This window comes from Jatropha curcas, chromosome 2, assembly GCF_041381405.1.
Source record: "Jatropha curcas cultivar XTBG-Jc1 chromosome 2, XTBG_Jcur_1.0, whole genome shotgun sequence".
In the NCBI taxonomy this organism is placed as follows: Eukaryota; Viridiplantae; Streptophyta; class Magnoliopsida; order Malpighiales; family Euphorbiaceae; genus Jatropha; species Jatropha curcas.
The window spans coordinates 2,610,974-2,629,146 of NC_143152.1; the positions used below are offsets into that span (position 1 = coordinate 2,610,974).

Sequence of the window (18,173 nt, forward strand, 5' to 3'; positions counted from 1 at the left end):
CAACAAAAAATACATAGATCACACATGCAACAAAGATGCCAAATTGATGAGTGTAAAGATTTAGATGAATACCTCACTCACACATATTGCTGATGGAATATGACGATAAACAATATCAGCAGCCATAGAAGCAGTAGGAGCAGACTGAAAGAACATAATGTTAAAAACAAGGTCATTCCCAGTTATATAAAAAAGAGAAGAACATACAAGAAGATGTACGGCTAAATCATCACAAATAGGACTAACCTTCACTAAAGTAAGAGTATAACCAACCCCGTACTGATGCTTCAAGAATAGGGAGCTGTTAAAAACAAGTATTCAACTATGAATGATATGACATGCTAATTATTTTGTAAGGAGACTGACCATACAACAAACAATATTTTGTACTTTTAGATAAATGAGCATGTTCAAATTTAAACATGTGATTCAAACAATGAAAGTAGAAAATTCCAAGTAACTCCACATCTATATCATTTGCAGTATGTCAAAAAAATAGCTACTAAAAAAGATAGATTTGTGCTGAGTGCTTTAGTCACTCATTCCTCATCTAAGACAAGTTTTGACTCTTCAGTGGACTATCTTCTATAAATAATTGAACAATTCATGGCCAAAAACACCAATATAATGATACATTTACTTCAATCTCTTCTATGTAGGTCCCTGCCTTCAGTAACATCTAATCTAGCCAGTAAAAGAGTAAACAATCTCCTCCATTAAACTTGAATCCCCAATGATAAAGCAAAAGTGAGATAGAACTCAAACTGTCCAATCACTGCTTTCATAAAGCTCACCCCCTTTATCTAAGAACCTCTGAACAATATTCCTTATGTATTTTTTTCAAGTGAACTTGTTCATTTGGAATCTGAGCTCTCTTTGATGTGCCAACTTACTAAAAGCATCATAAGGAAAAAGCATTCCCTCATAACATTTAATGAAAAAACAAAATTCTTCTCCATTTTCTCTAAACCACTTGTGGCACAGAAAGTATGTTAGCCATTTGAATTACTTCAAGCAAATGTAACACTGAGATAGATATCTCAAATTCCATGTTTCATTCAATTATTTGAATGATGAATATAATGCTTGTTTACAAGACATGAAGACAGACATGCTTAATTAAAGTTCTGATTTAAACTTTGAAAAAAAAAAAAGATTATGGTTGATAGTTAAGAATTAAATGTCTTAACCCCTTCCAGCATAGAAAGTATGTCAGCCATTTGATTGCTTCAAGAAAAAGTTACACTGAGTTAGAGTTCTCAATTTCCGTATTTCATTCAATCATTTGCATGATAAATATAATGCTTGTTAACAAGACAATAAGACAGACATGCTTAATTAAAATACCCATTTAAACTTTGAAAATAAAAGACAATGGGTGATGATCAAGTACTACAACGTAAATTTTAACATTAAAAAGAAAAAAAAAATGTAGCAAAGAATTTATACTTGAAAACACAGTTCAATGCAGAAACATGAAGTCACAAACAATAGGCTAAAGTAGCTTTATTCAGTGGGTAATGCAGTTTCCAAAGGATATTAATCCACCCTTCAAATTAGAATTCTGTATATGAAATGTTCAATGTCATATACGCAAACCATAACCTAATGATAAAAATTTATTAAAATCCCAAAACAATTAAGCAAATGGGAAAACTTCTAATATATTTCTTTGCCAAAAGATTGATCATGGCTCCATTTATTTGGGAGAATATATGAAACTGCATGAAAAATTTAAGCTATCATATCCAAAATTAGTTTTTTGGAAAACGTATATATTCAAACCAGATATTTGACTCCTTTCCTGGTAACTTCCAAAAGCAAGATCTCTTGGTGAATAACAGACTAGGATGATGGTTTAAAGGACCTAACCTTCCACAGCATTTCAGAGATCCATTAGCCATGATAGCTATCCGATCTCCGAGTTCATCAGCTTCATCCATTGAGTGGGTAGTCAGTAATATTATTCTTCCCTTCTTTATTTTTTTGATTAGCTGCCATATCAACCGCATTGAATATGGATCCATTCCACTAGTGGGCTCATCCAGAATTATAACCTGTGATAGATAGATAGATAGATAGATAGATAGATAGAAATAAGTAAGACAAATTTCATTGAAAATAAAATGCCTCAAATTTTGTCTCACCTTGCTGTTTCCAATAAGGGCAATTCCAAGAGACAATTTCCTCTTCATGCCACCAGAAAGAGCACTCACAACAGTGTTAACTTTATCAGCCAAACCCACCTAAAAATACATAATCCCAATCTCTTAACACAACAGAGTAAAGAAATAATACAAAGAGGAAGTAAAGGGAAGCCATATCAAACTTGTCAAAGAATCGTCATTAGAAGAAGAATAAAAAGATGATGATGATGATGATTAAAGTAAATTGACCACAAAAGAACAAGAAATAAAATTGAGATGATCATGCAACAGGAGAGTTTGCTACTCATTATATGCTAAACATAATAGTCAAAAATTATATGTTGTTGTAAGTTGAAACGACCGGAACAGCAATTATATAACAATAACAACTTATTCAGCCAGGATCAACAACCATTTCTCTCATCTCCTCCCACTTCTTTTAACCATCCCTTTCAAATTTTCTTCAACCTATATCCTTCAAAAATCATACTATATGAAATTTTAGCTTCAACCACATAGTAAAAGGGTAAATGTGGGCACAATATTTAGAGACCAAAAGTCTCAAACTCAACCACAAGACTTGACCCTTCTAGACACTCTTTATGATGATGATGGGTTTATATTTGTATTCTCCACCTTTATTTTTTGCACTATTTACTTGACTTGATTAATAACGATACTCATAATCATGGATTCAGTATCTTTGGGATTTATATCACTATTCACATTTCTGAATGTAAATGAACTCCTTCATATTTATCCAATTAATGCACTTTGCGAAAAAAGACATGCATAACAGAAGGAACTGCCATCATATAACAACCACGAGAACCCCATCTCCATAAAAAAAATTTAAAAAAAAATCCGCGCAGTACACCACGTGCAACTAAGATAAGAAAATGGAAAGAAGGGGAAGGAGGGGAAAAAAAAAAAAAAAAGAGAGGAAAATAGATGAAGAAATCCATGAAAATTAGAGAAGTAATAACCCATGAATAGTCCAAAATCTTCCAGACCAAGTTGATATATTTTCTACTACTAACAGAGCAATTCCAAAGCATATAAAAGAAAGTCATTTACATAATACAACTTAATAGAAGCCCAAATATGTTACACTACCAATCTCAATGTTTGAAATGAATTCTTAAGTGATAAAAGCTTGCAGACTATACAAACCCAACAATTTGTATGTTACATCAACTGGGCCAAATTTGCCAAAGCATTTTGTAATCAAGCATATGTAATAATATATGCAATATCAAATTACGCAGAGAAACTCACTTCATCAACCATATCAGTTACAACCGTCTCCAAAATTTCTTCCTTCACACCCTTCAGCATAGCAAACATTTCCAAATGCTCTCTCACCTAGACAGAGTAATTAACCGGGTGGTTAATGCCACCAGAAATCAGAGAAATTCAATTTTCAGCATCACTAGAAGGAAAGAGACATTCAATGTATATGTTACAAACAAACCAATATGATATGTAGGAAACCCTAAGCTATGAAACAAACATAAACTGGTGATTTATTAGCATTCCAAGGAATAAAACTTTTGTAATGAAGAATGTAAATGCAGCAAAGAGGTTCATCTAGAAGGAATAATAACTCAAATGGATTGTTCAGGGAGAGTTTATTCAATAAAGTTCTCAGAAATCCATCATAGAAGATTTGATATAACAAGTAACAATAAACACCCAAACAAGGACATCCAGAACTTTTCCATCTCTTTCTGTGCCTCCTGGCCTCTCTTCTCTCTCCTCCCCAAAAATTAAGTTTTTCCTTTCATCAGCAAGTAAAGACATTCTCAACTAAACTCTCCGCCAAAGCACCAAGCACTCGTGAAGATACTATACTTGCTATGATAACAATCCAGCACAGGACTGAAGGGGACACCAAAACAAACCATAGCTTTCACCTGCAATGCTTCAAGGGCATAAAATGCTTACAAAAAAAACTGGCACTGCTTCCATTGAGTTCAACCTTTAGATTGCAATGTAATTTATGATACCACAGCATTTAACTTCAAAACCAGTGAATTTGAAATTAATCCAAGGACACACATTAAAACCAGTGTAATTACAACTCCAGCACCATAACAATTCACTCAAAAGCATGTCAGATTCAGACAGTCACTAATATAAATGGATGGTTTTCAGGCTAAATTAGAACGTGTTATAAAACCATTAGCATTAGCTTAATCCAATGAAGTGGACAATCCCAAATTTCATCTTGTATCATCTCCATTAGCTTTTAAGCCACTGCTGCTCAGCATTTTGAAGAACATAAACATAATCTATATGGCTAGATGCAAGTTAGAAAATAGGCATGCATTGTACTTACGGTCAGTTCTGGAAAAAGAATATCATGTTGAGGGCATACACCCAGTCCATTACGTATCTCATCCTAAAAAGAAACAAAATTGATGAGGAGATTAGAAACAAAAAAAATTCCACAAAATAAAAAAAATGTCAAAAAAAATATAAAAAATGCTTAAAAGTTCACATATTTACATCCTAAGCTCCAAAACATAAAACCTCTGACACAGATGAGGGAAAGGCATATCAAATAAAGAGAGCTTCCAACCAAACACAATCCATTTGACACAACCTCAACACCTCAGCAAGCAAATTATATTTTTTGAATAAGTAGAAGACGGTACACAAAGTCCAAGAGGCAAAATGCATGATAAACAATTATATGTAAACAATGATGATAAATAAACAGATCAAAATACACATTAAGGAACCATATTGAATGAGAACCCTTAACAAAGTGAAAGTGGATTACAACCATAAAACAATTCATGCAAACAATCAAGGAGCTTCAACAGCAAAAAGCAATTGAAAGACAGAAACTGCCTTAAGTGTATTTATAACATGGATGTTGGACCATTTGCAAAACGGGTCAAAACTAAAAAGGAAGAGGACCTAGTTTCATAAGAAATTACTAACCATGTCCGTCAGTATATTCTTTCCGAAAACCAAAGCATCCCCTGAAGTGGGAGGAATAAGACCAACAAGCATTGAAATAGTTGTGCTTTTTCCCGCCCCATTATGTCCTTGAACACAACAACATTACATCAGTATAACAACATAATTTTCCTTCAAAAAAAGACATGAAGAGAATTTTTTTAAGTTTTCATGTGGAAAGCTACAATACCTAACATATGCACCTGCGTGTGTATAAAAGAGCATAAGCTGATAAGCATTTAGAAAAAGCCACAGCTTCCTCATATATTCTTTTCCAAATTACTCAACTTCATCCACATTACTTAAGGTCAGTATTCATGTTAACTAGTGAAATGGCCAAGTAGCTTAAACACTCTAAGCTACACAGATATTTCTAAGTAAGAATTACCAATTGGTGAAAGTAAAAACTGCTAACAAAAGAAAAATGTTTGTTCAAGTATCGTGCACAAGAATGAGAAGAATATTATTAATATTATTAAATTAATATTATTACTGTGGAGCAATATCTATTAATTAAGAGAGAATGCTCAATACGAGGTAGACAAAACACATTTAAAATTCATAAGTTTGTCAATCAAGAATTGGTTATCAACAGACTCACAAATGCAAGTAAACCTCATCAGGGCTATAAATACTGGTAATAACCATGGTGGTACACTATTGGATTGTACAGCATGCCTGCACTTTTAACAGCAGGCAAGATATCCTGAATTTATAGTTTAGCATATAATTAAATAGATAAGATAAATTATTATCATCTAGACATAATTGATTAATGACAGTGACATTTTTTTAGTGGAAAAAATTTGACAGTTAAGCCTACATTTCAAAGTTTGAAAAGAAGCAAATCGTTAAATGTAAAAACTTAATTCTAAAATAATGTAAATGAAAAAAAAAACAAAAAAAAAAAGTTTCTTAGACAAATGTGCTCCTTTGTCGTTTAAGAATATAAAAGGTAACTAAGAGTTGATTAAAAACAAAATAGAACAAACTAAAAGAAAAAGAAAGGGTTAATGATCACAAAATCTCTAATTTTGTCGTTTAAGGATATAAAAGGTAACTGAGAGTTAATTAAAAAAAATAGAACAAATTAAAAGAAAAAGAAAGGATTAATGATCACAAAATTTCTAAATTTTGGTCCAACTTGTGATTCTGCCCTACTCCAATCTTTGAAGACTCTAGAAAAGAGAAGTAAAATTCTGCCAAAAGAGTTACCATTAACTAGTGGTTTCAATTTATTAATGAAATTTAATTTAGATTTGGATCATTAAATTAAAATTGACAACCTAACTCAACCAAAACAGTCAAAACCAGTAAAGCAAGTTAACCAACACTAGCAAAAGTGTTTCACGTTCAGTTCACCAAACCACTATTATCCCAACCAGTCGTACAGGACATTGCATCCATTATTTTGAAACCCTGCACCTGATTCAGAAATCCCTCTAAAATTTTAAATTCAACATACAGATTGCAAGTAAATGCATTATTGACTAAAAGGAAAGCAACTGATTACGAGAAGAAACAAATGGGGGGAAATCTTTGATGTAAGGCATGTAACTCTAGTCAGAAATAACAGGATGAAAACCAAGCATGAATTAGAAATGAAGTCGAATAAAGTAAAGTGAAGAACTTACCCAGAAGAGCAAGAGTCTGATTTTCATACAAGGTAAGCTGCAGTGAATTAACAGCGGCACAACTCCCCCTTTTACTAGCGTATACCTTATGCAGGTTCCTAATCTGGATGCATCTACAAATCAAACAAAAAAACTAAATAGAAAAAATATTAAAAGGTGCAAGATAGACCTAGAAATTTTAGAACAAATACCTGTTATCAAGTTCTTGTTGCTTCATGTCCAAGCTTATCGCCTCAATAGCAGGTTCAACAGTGTCATTTCCCAAAGAAAGCTTATCATTAAGTTTAACTTCCGAATTGGAAACATGATGTCTGACAATTCCTTTCTTTCTCCAGAAGCAGTTCTTGAATATAAAGTTCCAAGGGTGCCGAACTCCATTTTCCCTGGGAAGGACCTGATCATATTAAGAAAGATCACTAAGTTTTGCAAAAGTACAAACTGCATAGAAAAGGCAGACTAAATATGGCATATCCTGAGTGCTTTTTCTGGAAAAGTAGAATATGAAAATTCTTCCCATCTTTTGTATAAGTGAGATAACTACATATTATGATAACACCTACATATTAAGATAACACCTCATAATTCAGGAAAGCTGATTCACTTGTAACAATTACTTACGAGAATAGCAGCCATAGTCCATTCCAAGTCAGACAGAATACGTTAACCTCTATATGAAAGGATATTTGGCCACAAGGCTTTTCATATTGTGAGCTCAGAACAGGATCAAATACAAAGAACCCTCCTATTGCATTGCAAGAAGGCTAGTCCCATGATTTATAATATGAACCTAAGGGTTTTAATTAACAGAAATATTAACCGTAACAAAAATGGAAACTGTGATACAGTATTGGCTTAAATCAGAATGACGCGGTCCACTTGTCAACGTCAGTGATTCTAAATGATAAAAATTTTAGCTTTAAAGTATCTGTCATTTCAGCATTACTAAATAAAAAGTAAAGCGTACTAAATAGAAGATACATGTAGGAGTCTAACCAGAAAAAAAAAAAAAAAAAAAAAAAAAGGGTTTAGTGGCGAAGCTGTCATTTTGGGCCTTAAGAAATTGTAAAAAAAGAAGAAGAAGAAGCCTTTGTAAGAGTACTATCCTTTCCAAGTTACAGCATCAAGGAAATAGCAATAGTTTTCCACACAAGTGAAGATATAAGACATCTCCGAGCAGATGCTCATAATTTTGTTCAACTAGCAAATAAAATAGGAAATAATATATTCCCATAGTATAGCCAACAACGCAACTCACTAACAATTTAAGCTACCAGAAACTTGAGTGAATTTTAATATCCACAAAAGAAAAGAGTATAATAGTTCAAGAGATATACCTTGTCAAGGTACAGACCAACAGCACAGTATAAAAGCAAGTCAAGCCACATCATCAAAAGACAGACCAAAAAATTCACCCCAGATGATCCCTACAACAATGTTGGACTAGATTTTTTATCAAGAAACAAAAGCATTAATGGCAAGGAGAGAGAGAGAGAGAGAGAGAGAAAGCAGAAGAAGATCAAAAATCCAAGTGAAGCACATACTCGCCATATGTTACTCCACCGAAGCCCAACATGAGCACGCTCATAATCAGCAAAGTTGACAGATCCCAAAGCAAAAGCCGTAGGTGAAAGCAAAGAAGCAAGGACCTTCAATATCCTATGTGAACAAAATGGTAAGATAAAGTTCATCTACAGTCCAGATATGATCAGTTGCAGAGAAACACTACCAGAATAAATTGTTCATAGCAGAAACACTTACATTGGGGTAGCTGGGTCATTAACCGTATAATAGGGAAAGAAGGCCCCAAGAAAAGAAAGGGTTCCAACTGCAACAGCTGTTTTTGCTCGAGTGAAGAATGTAGAGATCAAAAATGATAGCGTGATTGCACTGAGTCCAAAGGAGAAAAAATACATAAACACCACTGACTTATCGCTATATTTGAAGAGGTTATTCATAGTGCAAGCTGTAATAATCCCAGACGAAATTGCAAACTGCAGAAGATTCAACCAGAAAACTATAAACAGTTGATTCAAAAAACAGAGAAAGGAAAAAGAAAAGAAAAGACCACAGTTAATTATGGACTATCAATCCATCCCCTATTTTTGATGGCAAACAAAGAAGTAGGCCTGAATTCCAGGCAACCGAGCCAAGAAACAAGGGTAACCGCTGAAACGTAGTACAATTCGCTGATTAGTCTCTTTTGGGAAAAATCAGTAGGTTTTACCCTGAATTTTGCTATAATATGCAATTTGGTCCCAGCTGTTTCATGATTTCCAATTTCGGTCTGATTGTTTAAGCATTTACACTGTGGACCAGAATATATAATGGCAAACTGCAGGTAGGGTGTAGTAATTCACCCCTCCTTTTGAAGGAGGTGTATATGGTGTATTGGCTTTAGGAAAGGTTCTTTGTCAGCATCCTGCACCTCCAGTTAGACGCAAGATATCAGATATAAAAATATACTTCAGCATACCAAGCTGGAAAGGAACATGATAGATTGATAGTCACCTTATCCTCATTCAGTTTATTGTGCTATTTCAAATAATTTATTTTGATTGATACGCATTCAAATCCCTTAATGGGTTTAAAACACCGCAAATAAATCATATTTCCTGATAAGTAAATGATTAATTGATTATAATAGCTTGATTGTAATAGGACCAGGATACAATATAAACCATCACCACTAATACTGCCTCCACCACACCACCAGCAGAAGATCTACCTCTACCCTCTACAACAACACTACTGATGCACAGCCGTACCACAGATTTCTCCATCAGTGTCGCTGCCTCTAGTAGCATTTGCCATAATTACCTCAACCAATATGAAAAACACATGTTGTCACCACCAACGCATAAAGCTAACTTTCTGCAAACTTTGTTGAGGACTGGTTAATATTTGATTCAAAAGTTGCATTCAAATTTTTAAAAAGAGGATTTTTTTTTAAAAAAAATTCACTTTGGCAGGTTATATTTTCTGGGTTTGGATCAAGGATTTGAAAATTAGCACCTCAAAGAGTTATTCATAAGGGAATCCAAGCATAACCGAGCCTTTCAACTCAGACACCAGATATGCAAATGCACATGCACACATGCACATAGCACGCATATAAGTACAAAAGCTCATATATATGTGTGCGGACATCATGCACATATAGAAATATTACCCGTCCCTAAATCATCATCCAAAAATCGCTTTGAGAAATGCAAGACAAGAGAGGAAGGAATATTGGTTATTTAATCCAAAGACAAAATGGAAGATTCACCTGCAAAGCGTATGCAATAAACCAAGAGAGATGAAATATTCCATCTTTCAAGCCCATCATGTAGAGACCTTCTCTTATCTTTTGTTCCTGCAATATCAAGAACTTGAGATGAGAGCTTTGAAAAAATAGCACAGGGTAATGCATTATACGATTTAAAACATCAAACAAGGGATCAGGGGAAAGAATTTGCAAGCAGATATAAGAAAGGTGCACATATTCCATATTAAGGTTTATGCCAACAATCAGTCATTACCAAACCTTCTCGAACACAGAGTAGCTGATAAGGCGAGAGATTGGGTAGAGAAATCCCAACAGGTACCTGCTCAGAGATAAGTAAACCAAAGGAATTTGTCACAAGGAAAAAAAATGTAGCAGCAAGTACAGTAAGACAAAACTGAAACATTTGAGGGAAAAAACAAATACATACAATACTCCCATGACACTCTTAATGATGGACTGGAACTCATCGTCAATGTATTCACGTGTTGGAAAGGGAGCAATTCTAATTTTTGAAGGGCTAAATTGCTTCCATGGCAGCTTGAGTAATGAAGGGGTAGCAGGTGAATTAGAAGATGGAAGCTCTATAAATTCACTAGCAGTTTTAGTCTCGGTTTGCTGAGCAGAAAATATTATGAATGAATCCATTGCCTGCTGAAGCTGCAGAAAGTGAAAGCATTACATATTGCATTAAACTCAATAGTAAACTCAAATCTAATTCCCATCTGAGCATAATGGGGTGATAATTGAATTAAAAATATAAATACTAATGGCCACATCATCAACAAGAAAGTATTTTTAGAACATGGCTACCATTTTAAAAGTAGCAACAACTAAATTTTGGTCTCGCCATTGATTCTGATGCAAAAAATTCCACCAGAAATTCAATCACAAAAGATGAGAGAGAGAGAGAGAGAGAGAGAGAGAGACAGATAGAGAGATCAAATCAGATAATTTAAAATAACTGATGAGCACAAGAATTTAGCAAGTCTTAATTGAAAATATTTAAACCTGAAAGTTTGAGGAACTGAATTCAAGGAGCACTACAACCATCTAACGCATATGCACACTTATATATAAGCAGAAATTGCTTCATAAGCCAAATAAAATATGAAATAAGAAACAGAATGATGTGGCAAAAACTAGGAAATCATACAGTGAAAAATCCGCTGAAGCTGTATTGCATTGTTGGTATAGGACTAACACCCAATTCCAAGTCATTTAGGTAAGGGCCATTTACGTCCATGATGGTTTTAACATCAGGAAACCCTGAGAATGCCCATGTGTGATTAAGACGTATGCTATAATCAAATAATTGAGGTCCTTGATCATGAAATACAACAGCTCCTTTGATTTTTGGATTTGAACAATTCCTAAACAAAAAGAACAAAGATCCATTAAGTTTATCAATGTTGTGTCCTAAAAACAAAGTTTCCAGATCTCATGAAATTCAATAGATTCTAATACCAATAATGAAAAAAAAAGTTGTTCATATTTCTAGTAAGCAGCTACATGCGACTTCTGTAAGATAGAGACACGAATGAAGGCTTACATCATCCAACAGCATAATTACTCTACAAAAAATCCTGCGCTTGTTTTACATCATTCTAGAAAATTATAAAACCTTGTGCAGCATACTGATATTACATGCACAGGAAAAAAACTATTAGAAACAGTGCGACGTTCTAAAGTGCTCACATATGATAAACCACATTTAAAACATGCATCAATTTTGCAGCACAAGGGAAACCATGTGGGGGGGAAGCAGAACCAATAAATATAACCTACAGACGCAGATGGACAAGAAAATTAAGAAGAATAAGTTCAGAGACTCAAGAAACTCATAATTATGGTCTAGATAATATATAGGATGTATTTGAGATATTATAGTATACTTTCTAGTTGTTCTAAGGACATATTTATATGTCCGTTAAAGTAAATTAGCTGTTAGTTCAATACTTAGTCTCAAGGGTGTAATTTTTACTTTGCTGGAAAGCCAGTCAAAATATTGAAGTCTTAATTGGAGTCCTTCTTTCCTAGGATAGTAGTGTTAGTTTAACCTTAGAAGTCCACATCCTTTGAGGATTAGGACAAGTTTAACCTTTCAGATTATTTTGGGTCTCTAGATACATTTCCAGTAATGTTTATCATTCAGTTTTCCAAGTTGATGAAATTATAGCAATTTAGCTCTTTTGAGTTTTGTGGTGCAGTTCCATTTTAGGCATAATGCCTTTGGAAACTTGGGTTTGATGCCAAAAGGAAGTTTAGGCTGTTCACATTGTCTTAACTCTTAACTATTCTGCACACATCAACTGCTTTATTTCTGTTATTTTGCTCCCAAAATCTAGCATCAATTGTCAGCCTTGTAAGCTGCACATAACACAAATCATTCTGGGTTATGCTAAGAGAAGTAGAATCAAGAAATAACAGGAATAGAATTACTAGGGTGAAGATGATGGTCTTCATTTGAATATGAAAACAGAAACTAAGTTTTTTTCAAATTCCCGAGGCAGTTGACCTCAGAACTCAAATAGGAGATATAACTGTTTTCAAATCAATTCAAGCGTTACAAATTTCAAGCTTGGTTCGTTTACATTTAGATCAAACTTCAGCTAAACTGAAGCTAGCAGAAGCTTAGGTGGCGTTCCTTATTGCAAAGGACACAGGTTATCCACAAGTAGGGGCAGAAGCACATAGGGCCCAACAGGGGGCCGTTACAAAAAAAATAAAAAAATAAAAAAATATTTTAAATGTTTTGTAAAGAATTGGAAAAATAAAATATTTTAGTTTGGCTTCCCTCATAATGCAAAATTAGGTATTGGCCGCATCCAAACTCTTTGGGCTGGGTCCGCCACTATCCACAAGATTAACAAATTATGTAAGGCTAGACAATTTTCATCAATTTCCAATCCATAACATATATCTAATCCATGCAACAGTACCAAAGTATCATACGAAATATTCGTCTTTATTTGAACTTATGGTTCCTGAAATAGGAAGATTACCATATAAGTAAATATTCAATACTCCAATTCAAACAATTTGAGTGTTCTAATGACTTTCCATGAAGAGTGTACAGCCGAAAATAACCATTCCTGGATCACAATAACCCAAGTTAAAAATTTGTGGTTGTTGCTTTGTGGTCCTTTGGTTACTGTGGTTGATGCATGTCATAATCAATATTATGCACAAAGAATTTATTTTAAAAATGTTCAATGACTTATGACTTATATTAAATATTAACTGTGCAACCTCAAGAATAAGGACGGTGCATGCACAGCGGAGTATGACCTTGATCAAAAGAGAAGTGCAAGTGAGCAACCACTAAAATAATGTAGTGGCTATTAAAGCAAAAAGTATAAAACCATTGAGTTCATAGGTTGATAGACTTCATGGCTTAATATGACTTAATCGTCATTAAGTTCAAGATGTTCCACAGATGGATATTGTCCTATGAGGTACCATCACATTTCGCTGAAAGCATCAATTTTGGCATGTGTTCGATCATGCATGCCAAAATGGCTGCTTAATTGACCAGCATAAGGCCATCTTCTTCAATAGCAAAGCTGCGAGCGAGTGTGGTTTCAGTTGGCCATGCTTCAATCAGCCATGTGGCCCATTATGACACTCAACTCAACCATGCAACAAAAATCATAGTAGCGTGCTGCTAGGTTAAACCAAAAAAGACATTCTCAGTCCAATGTCAGCAATTCTAGAGTAGGAAGATTTTGCTAGAACTCATCATTGTAGAATCATATTCCTATTATGTAAGTTTAGAACAAAACTTCCTACCTTGATTGGCATTGTAGCCTTTTATCTTCCGACTAACAAACGTTTGCTTTTGAAAATGAAAAAATGCAGTAGCCTGAATTTTCATGTCTCATTTATTTGCTTCTGTGCTTAGTTTCATGTCTTCAATTTTTTTGAATCATCTTTAATTTTTCCTTCTTTTGTTCATTTGTCTCCCATCCTCTACAAGCAAGCTAGACGCAATTATGCGATATATCAATCTCATATGTTTCTCAACCATGGAAAATTAATTTGAGAAAAGCATCAGGAAAGGGTTTTCCAATTTGTTAAGTAATGAAGTAAGTTTAGTAATTACCAAACTTACTTTTACTATATGAACAAACTTTTAGCAACTCAAAGTCAAGTTGTTCGCAAGTTAACAAGCAGCTTGGTTCTTTTTAGGTTCTTAAAAGTTTCATCAAGGTTCCTTTTTGCAGTTGGCTGTTCAAAATTCCTCAATTAGCTGAAAATTGATCAACATCATCATTCAGGAACACAACAAAAGAACTTCTCCTTTTCAATACCAAGAAATGTGACTTACTTGACTCTATTGCAGCCACCATAGAGATCTGAGCTTATATAGGTTTCCAACTCAAGTTCATCTTTGTAGACTCTAGAAACTTGCTGATAGAAGAAAGCAAATCCAAGACGTTCATGGGTCATAAATAAATAAATAATAGCAAAACAACAGCAACAATAATAACAATGTATAATAATATTAGCTATTAATTGTTCATTTGACAAAGTAAGTGTAGAATTTTGGCAACCAGAAATTTCACCAAGTAAAAGAGAAAAGTATTAGAGCCTAGGACACAGAGAGAAAGCATCCTGTTGAAAATACAATGATCCACTCAACCACGCCCCACCCAAGAGAATGAAAAGTTAACGACAGTGTTAAACGTAACTTTTACAATTTTCATTTTTTCACATTTCTCCCCTTAAGTATATGGATGCCGACCAATAATGCAATAGTATAGTAGCAACTAGGGTTGTTTAAAATATTTGTTTCAACCCTCTTTCACCACCCACTTGACTCGAAGGTTATGTGATGCAGGAGCATCCAAGACTAATTAAGAAGTTTTCTTTTAGTTTCCTTCTTTATTTAAAGAATGTTAATTAATCAAGAAATAATTTAAGTTTTCCTTCTTTATTTAGGATTTAGCTAAATAGGAATACTATTCAGTCTAGGAGTCTAAGCTAATTAGGAATATTTTTCAGTATAGAATTAGGATTTGTCCTAACTAATATAAAGATGACAACAACAATGCATAATTTCAGATGATGTTAAAACAGCTGTAAACTTATTAACAGTTTTGGGGTCATTATGACTAAAACATCTGAAAATCATCTTAAAATAATTATCAATCTCCTAATTAAAATATTGTAGACAAATGTTTTTCTCGAAAAAAGCTGTAACGATCATGACAAATAGACCCCCTTAATGCTCTAATTCTTCCTCATCCTTACTACTTATATCTGATACTAACTCTCCGACCATATAAAAGCTTACAATTGATAAAATTTTCCTTTTCTTGTTCCTTCCCTAAATGGAAATTGAAAAAACCAATATGTAACACCCATTACCAAATATTATATTAACATCACTTTAAGTGAATCTTCAATCAAATCGCATATTCCCCGGAAAAATGAAATGATCATACATGATTTACAAACACAATAAAACAATGCTAAAAACTACATTGCCACATATGCACAACTTCTTTTCAAGTAACTCATCAACAAAATCACCTTCATTTATCAGTGTGAAATTTAGAATGTTTTAAATCCCCTATTCAACTTTCATACTTTTTTTTCCTTAAAATACGAAAATTTTGCAAATGACAACCTCATACTTTAGTTTTTTATCAATATATTAAACAGAGCAAGAAATACTCTCCATATAAGATCCCTATCTGAATAATGTATCAATGTACAAGATATTTCTAGATCAAACGGGTCTAATTTAAGTCATGCTACATTAAGTTTGACAAATCTCATAATTGATGGGCAACAGAAGAAGTTATAAGCTTAAAACTAGACTAGAGAACAAAGAATAGAAAGTTATATCACAAGCATAAAATTGAACACACATATTCATATCAAAAGGAGTTAAAGCAATGTAGACAATAGACAAACCAGGATTAAAAAGTATAAAAAACTTGAATCTCAGAAAAAGATGATCAATAGGTACCTTAATTAAAGGAAACTTCATCGACATGAGGTTGATCATCATCCTAGTTTGTTCTGTATCTGGTGCAAAAGCCAAAACCTCTCCCTCTGCCAACAATACTTCTAGAACTTGTTGAAAATTCGGGGATATTCCTTTCCCTATTTCCACAAACATATCTTCCCGTATATACCTGGAGAATAAACCAATAAAACCACAGTGTCATTTACCTCCCGCAATGTCATAAACATCTAATTACAAGGAAGCAATCATGAAACCATTTGGATTTCTTCACAAATATCAGTCTATTTAATAAGCCAATATTGACTTCGACTTGGTGAAGAGCAATGGTGACTTACGGTTGAGCAGGGTGAATTTGTGTATCAACTCGTGTCCTTACAGCTATCAACAGTAACATGACAATCGTAGGAAGCAAAATCTGAAAAAAACAAAGAAACTTCATTATTTTCTTGCTCATCCTTCAATAGTCAATTCAACAAGCAAAAGGAAAGCAAATTCATCCATTGCTAATAACAGAACCTTTAAGAAAGGAAACTTATTATCAACAAAAAGCCTACAGATACAAACCAATTAAACAAAAGAAATGAAAAATCAATATTCAAGTGAGAAATTAAAAGCTGAAACAGAGACCAAAATTCAAGAAACTAGAGAATGAAACTTTGGTGGTCAAGGATTTGAAATTACACCATAACTGTATTAAATTATAATAATAAATGGATAGAAAAAAGACCTCCGCAGCAGTAACAAAAGGATGACGAATTTTGAGAAGCCAATTTTTGCGAAGCATGGCCTTCAACTGGCGCCGAGAATTCCCCATATCTGATCGTCTACAGTTATCTCCTTCTCTTCACTTTCCTCTCAAAACTCTGCAAGGCCTAGAGATTAAGAGAAAGACAGAGAGAGAGAGACTGAGGAACTCTTGACAGTTATTGCTTTGTTTGTGAAGTGAAAGGACCAGACATCTGTAATGGAGTAGGGAAGAAGAGAAGGTGGAGGTGGCAATGCCTGGGGAACCTGCTTTCCTTGGGCTAAAGACATTTGTAAATTCGTCAGAATATTACTATTAAAATTATAATAATAATAATTTTCAATTTTTCGTTATTTTATCACGAGAAGTCGAGAGCTTTTGAAGCTATTTAATAATTTGATTGGTTATTGCCTTGGCCCTTTGGCTTGCAGGGAATTTGGAATATGGCGTTTAATCCTTTTTAGACGAGACAATAGACAATTGATTGGCTGGTCTCACCAAATTATTTAATTTGTTAAATTCAACCAACTTTAGGATAGGCGCAGGTGTGTGCAAAACCACCAAACCAACTTATTTTAATTTCATCAACTACTTAAGCGAGATTCGATTTATCATTTTATTCGGTTTGAATTAAATTTATTTTTCAATTTAAATTTCATAGAAATTTATCAGTTAATTTAAATCAAACTGTGCAACAGCCCTTCCTATCTGATAGAAAAAGATCATATGATCCTGAACAAAAACCAACTAAAGTCGGCGGAACCAATTAGTTCAGTTCGAGTCAATTGGTTCAAACATCGATTTCAATTTGGCCTGTCGTAAAAAAATTTTCGGTTTGCATTTTTTGTCTTGATTCGCTTCAAACTGAACCGACCAGTTGCTAACCTCTAGATTTGCACGAGTTCGGAAGAGCCGTTCAAACCTTTTTATGTAAAAGCCTGATTCAACGGAGAAATTCTTAAAATGAACTATCTTTCACGTCATTTGTAAACTAATAATTCAATTACATGGAATGCTATTTAAACTAAATAATTTCATTAAAAGGTTTACCAGAATAAAATTAATTCAGTAAGTTGAATTATTTCTCCTAAATAAATTGTTTCCCCGTGAATTATATTATCAGTTTGTAAATTTTTCAACTTTTTTTATTTTAGCATCTGAACGAAGGAAACTAATTTGGCTCGCCAAATTACTGAAAAGAGATGAAATGAGACCCATTTACTTGCTAAATCATCATTTCACATGGAGAAACAATAGCCTAGCTCGTTGATTCACATGAACATTCAACAAGAAATAATCGTTTTGGCCTTTATTGAGATTAATTTGATTAACACCAAATTAGGATTCATTCTCTCAAGTTTGGGAATGAAAAATAGAAAGCGAAATTTTCAGCTTTTTTTTTCTTTTTTTCCTTTTTATAACTGTCCTTAAT

General features: G+C 33.7%; 1 protein-coding gene across 7 annotated transcripts in view; it reads right to left on the reverse strand.

Moving 5' to 3' along the window:
• The window catches only part of ABCA1 (ATP-binding cassette A1), a 37,436-nt gene extending 20,415 nt beyond the window's left edge, over positions 1 to 17,021 (reverse strand). For 2 of the 7 annotated variants that reach the window (XM_089718580.1, XM_089718579.1), the window contains exons 1-20: positions 16,724 to 17,021; positions 16,332 to 16,411; positions 15,997 to 16,165; positions 14,347 to 14,429; positions 11,173 to 11,389; positions 10,447 to 10,676; positions 10,278 to 10,338; positions 10,020 to 10,106; positions 8,510 to 8,742; positions 8,293 to 8,407; positions 8,086 to 8,175; positions 6,943 to 7,145; positions 6,752 to 6,864; positions 5,100 to 5,206; positions 4,489 to 4,551; positions 3,426 to 3,512; positions 2,148 to 2,246; positions 1,873 to 2,057; positions 247 to 301; positions 73 to 144 (exon numbers count right to left, since the gene is read on the reverse strand). In XM_089718580.1, the coding sequence (XP_089574706.1) occupies positions 73 to 144; positions 247 to 301; positions 1,873 to 2,057; positions 2,148 to 2,246; positions 3,426 to 3,512; positions 4,489 to 4,551; positions 5,100 to 5,206; positions 6,752 to 6,864; positions 6,943 to 7,145; positions 8,086 to 8,175; positions 8,293 to 8,407; positions 8,510 to 8,742; positions 10,020 to 10,106; positions 10,278 to 10,338; positions 10,447 to 10,676; positions 11,173 to 11,389; positions 14,347 to 14,429; positions 15,997 to 16,165; positions 16,332 to 16,411; positions 16,724 to 16,810 (2,436 nt within the window). In that variant the 5' untranslated portion in view covers positions 16,811 to 17,021. Of the gene's footprint in view, positions 1 to 72; positions 145 to 246; positions 302 to 1,872; positions 2,058 to 2,147; positions 2,247 to 3,425; positions 3,513 to 4,488; positions 4,552 to 5,099; positions 5,207 to 6,751; positions 6,865 to 6,942; positions 7,146 to 8,085; positions 8,176 to 8,292; positions 8,408 to 8,509; positions 8,743 to 10,019; positions 10,107 to 10,272; positions 10,339 to 10,446; positions 10,677 to 11,172; positions 11,390 to 14,346; positions 14,430 to 15,996; positions 16,166 to 16,331; positions 16,412 to 16,723 lie in introns of those variants that run through there. The other 5 variants (XM_089718581.1, XM_089718582.1, XM_089718585.1 and 2 more) reach the window with 5 other exon arrangements.
• Between the last annotated feature and the right edge of the window lie 1,152 nt (positions 17,022 to 18,173).